The 1,280-nt window shown below is 44.4% G+C and overlaps 1 protein-coding gene across 5 annotated transcripts in view; it reads left to right on the top strand.

Annotated features, from left to right (window-relative positions):
• Positions 1-1,280, top strand: part of Spata18 (spermatogenesis associated 18) — a 42,893-nt gene that overhangs the window by 16,165 nt on the left and 25,448 nt on the right. For all 5 annotated transcript variants that reach the window (XM_023710862.1, XM_023710863.1, XM_023710865.1 and 2 more), the window contains exons 2-3: positions 336-441; positions 548-663. In XM_023710862.1, coding sequence (XP_023566630.1) covers positions 336-441; positions 548-663 — 222 coding nt within the window. The remainder of the gene's footprint in view (positions 1-335; positions 442-547; positions 664-1,280) is intronic.

Genomic DNA, 1,280 nt, shown 5'->3' on the forward strand with positions numbered 1-1,280 from the left:
ACAATAAATAAATGTAATAAATAAAAATAAATAAATATTTAAAAAAAAAAGGGGGAAAGGGAGAAAGAGCATTTTCAGGAGGCTTTCTTGTTGGCCAGGTCTGGACAGGGCGCGCATCATTTCCCATACTGTTATTGAGCTCATACCCAGATGGCAAAGGATTCTGGGGCAAGTGCCTTCCTGTGCACCCGGGAGGAATAGGGAATAGGCTTTGGTGACCACTCGGAGGCTGTACCAGAGCAAGCTTGCCAGAGCCAGGCAGCCCCTGGATCAAGCAGGCCTTTGGGTCCCAGAGTAAAGGAACCTCACTGATAGCTGCTGTTTGGGTGTTACAGACCAACTCATGTGATCAGAATCTAAATAACTGCCTTGAACTCATCGAACAAGTTGCCAAAGTGCAGGGACAACTCTTTGGAATTCTCACTACAACGGCTCAAGAAGGTGAGAATACAGTAGCCTGTGTTTCCTGACCTGCTGGTCTCTTTAAGCTTTCTTGGGTCTCTACAGCTAGATTTCTCTCACTAATTGGGTGTGTGCACTCTCATAGGAGGACGTAACGATGGTGTGGAGACAATCAAGTCACGCCTGCTGCCTTGGTTAGAAGCTTCTTTTACCGCTGCTTCCCTGGGAAGACCTATTGATAACAAGGTGCCCTCTCTCCAGGTAGGAGGCTGAAGCCTGGCCTTTGACTTTCTGGAGCAGTACAATAAACCAGAACTTCTAAGAAAAGGAGAAAGCTTAGAGTGTCTCAGTTTGGGATTGATATTCATAGTTTCCATGGGACAGCACTGGCATCCAACAGGTGGAGACCAAAAAGATGCTGTGTGTACCTTACCTAAGGCATCAGCATCATGGTATCTGGATCAGCAAAGCTACTGTACCCTAAGCTTTTTATGTTGTCATGATCAGTACTTGAGGCTGCATAATGTTGAGAGAGGTTTACTTTGCTCTCAGTTTTGGAGGCTGAAGGTCCAAATGGCATGATGCTGGCTCCAGCAGTGCACGGCACTCCAGTGGTAGGAGACCTGCTGGTGGGGGAGCGCGTAATGGAGACAGAAGGCCAATGTGCAAGGAATGAGGCTCGCTTTTTTTTTTTTTTTATAACAGCTCTCTCAAAAACTGGCAGAGTTCCATGAAACTTGTGTTAATTCCTTTCTTTTTTCTTTTCTTTTCTTTTTTTTTTTTTAATTCCTTTCTAAGGTGGTGCCCTCAGTGACTTAATTGTTTCCTATTAGGCCCATCTTGTAAAGGTTGTACATTAACTTTTTTTTTTTTTTTTT

This window comes from Octodon degus, unplaced genomic scaffold, assembly GCF_000260255.1.
Source record: "Octodon degus isolate 3935 unplaced genomic scaffold, OctDeg1.0 scaffold00019, whole genome shotgun sequence".
In the NCBI taxonomy this organism is placed as follows: domain Eukaryota; kingdom Metazoa; phylum Chordata; class Mammalia; order Rodentia; family Octodontidae; genus Octodon; species Octodon degus.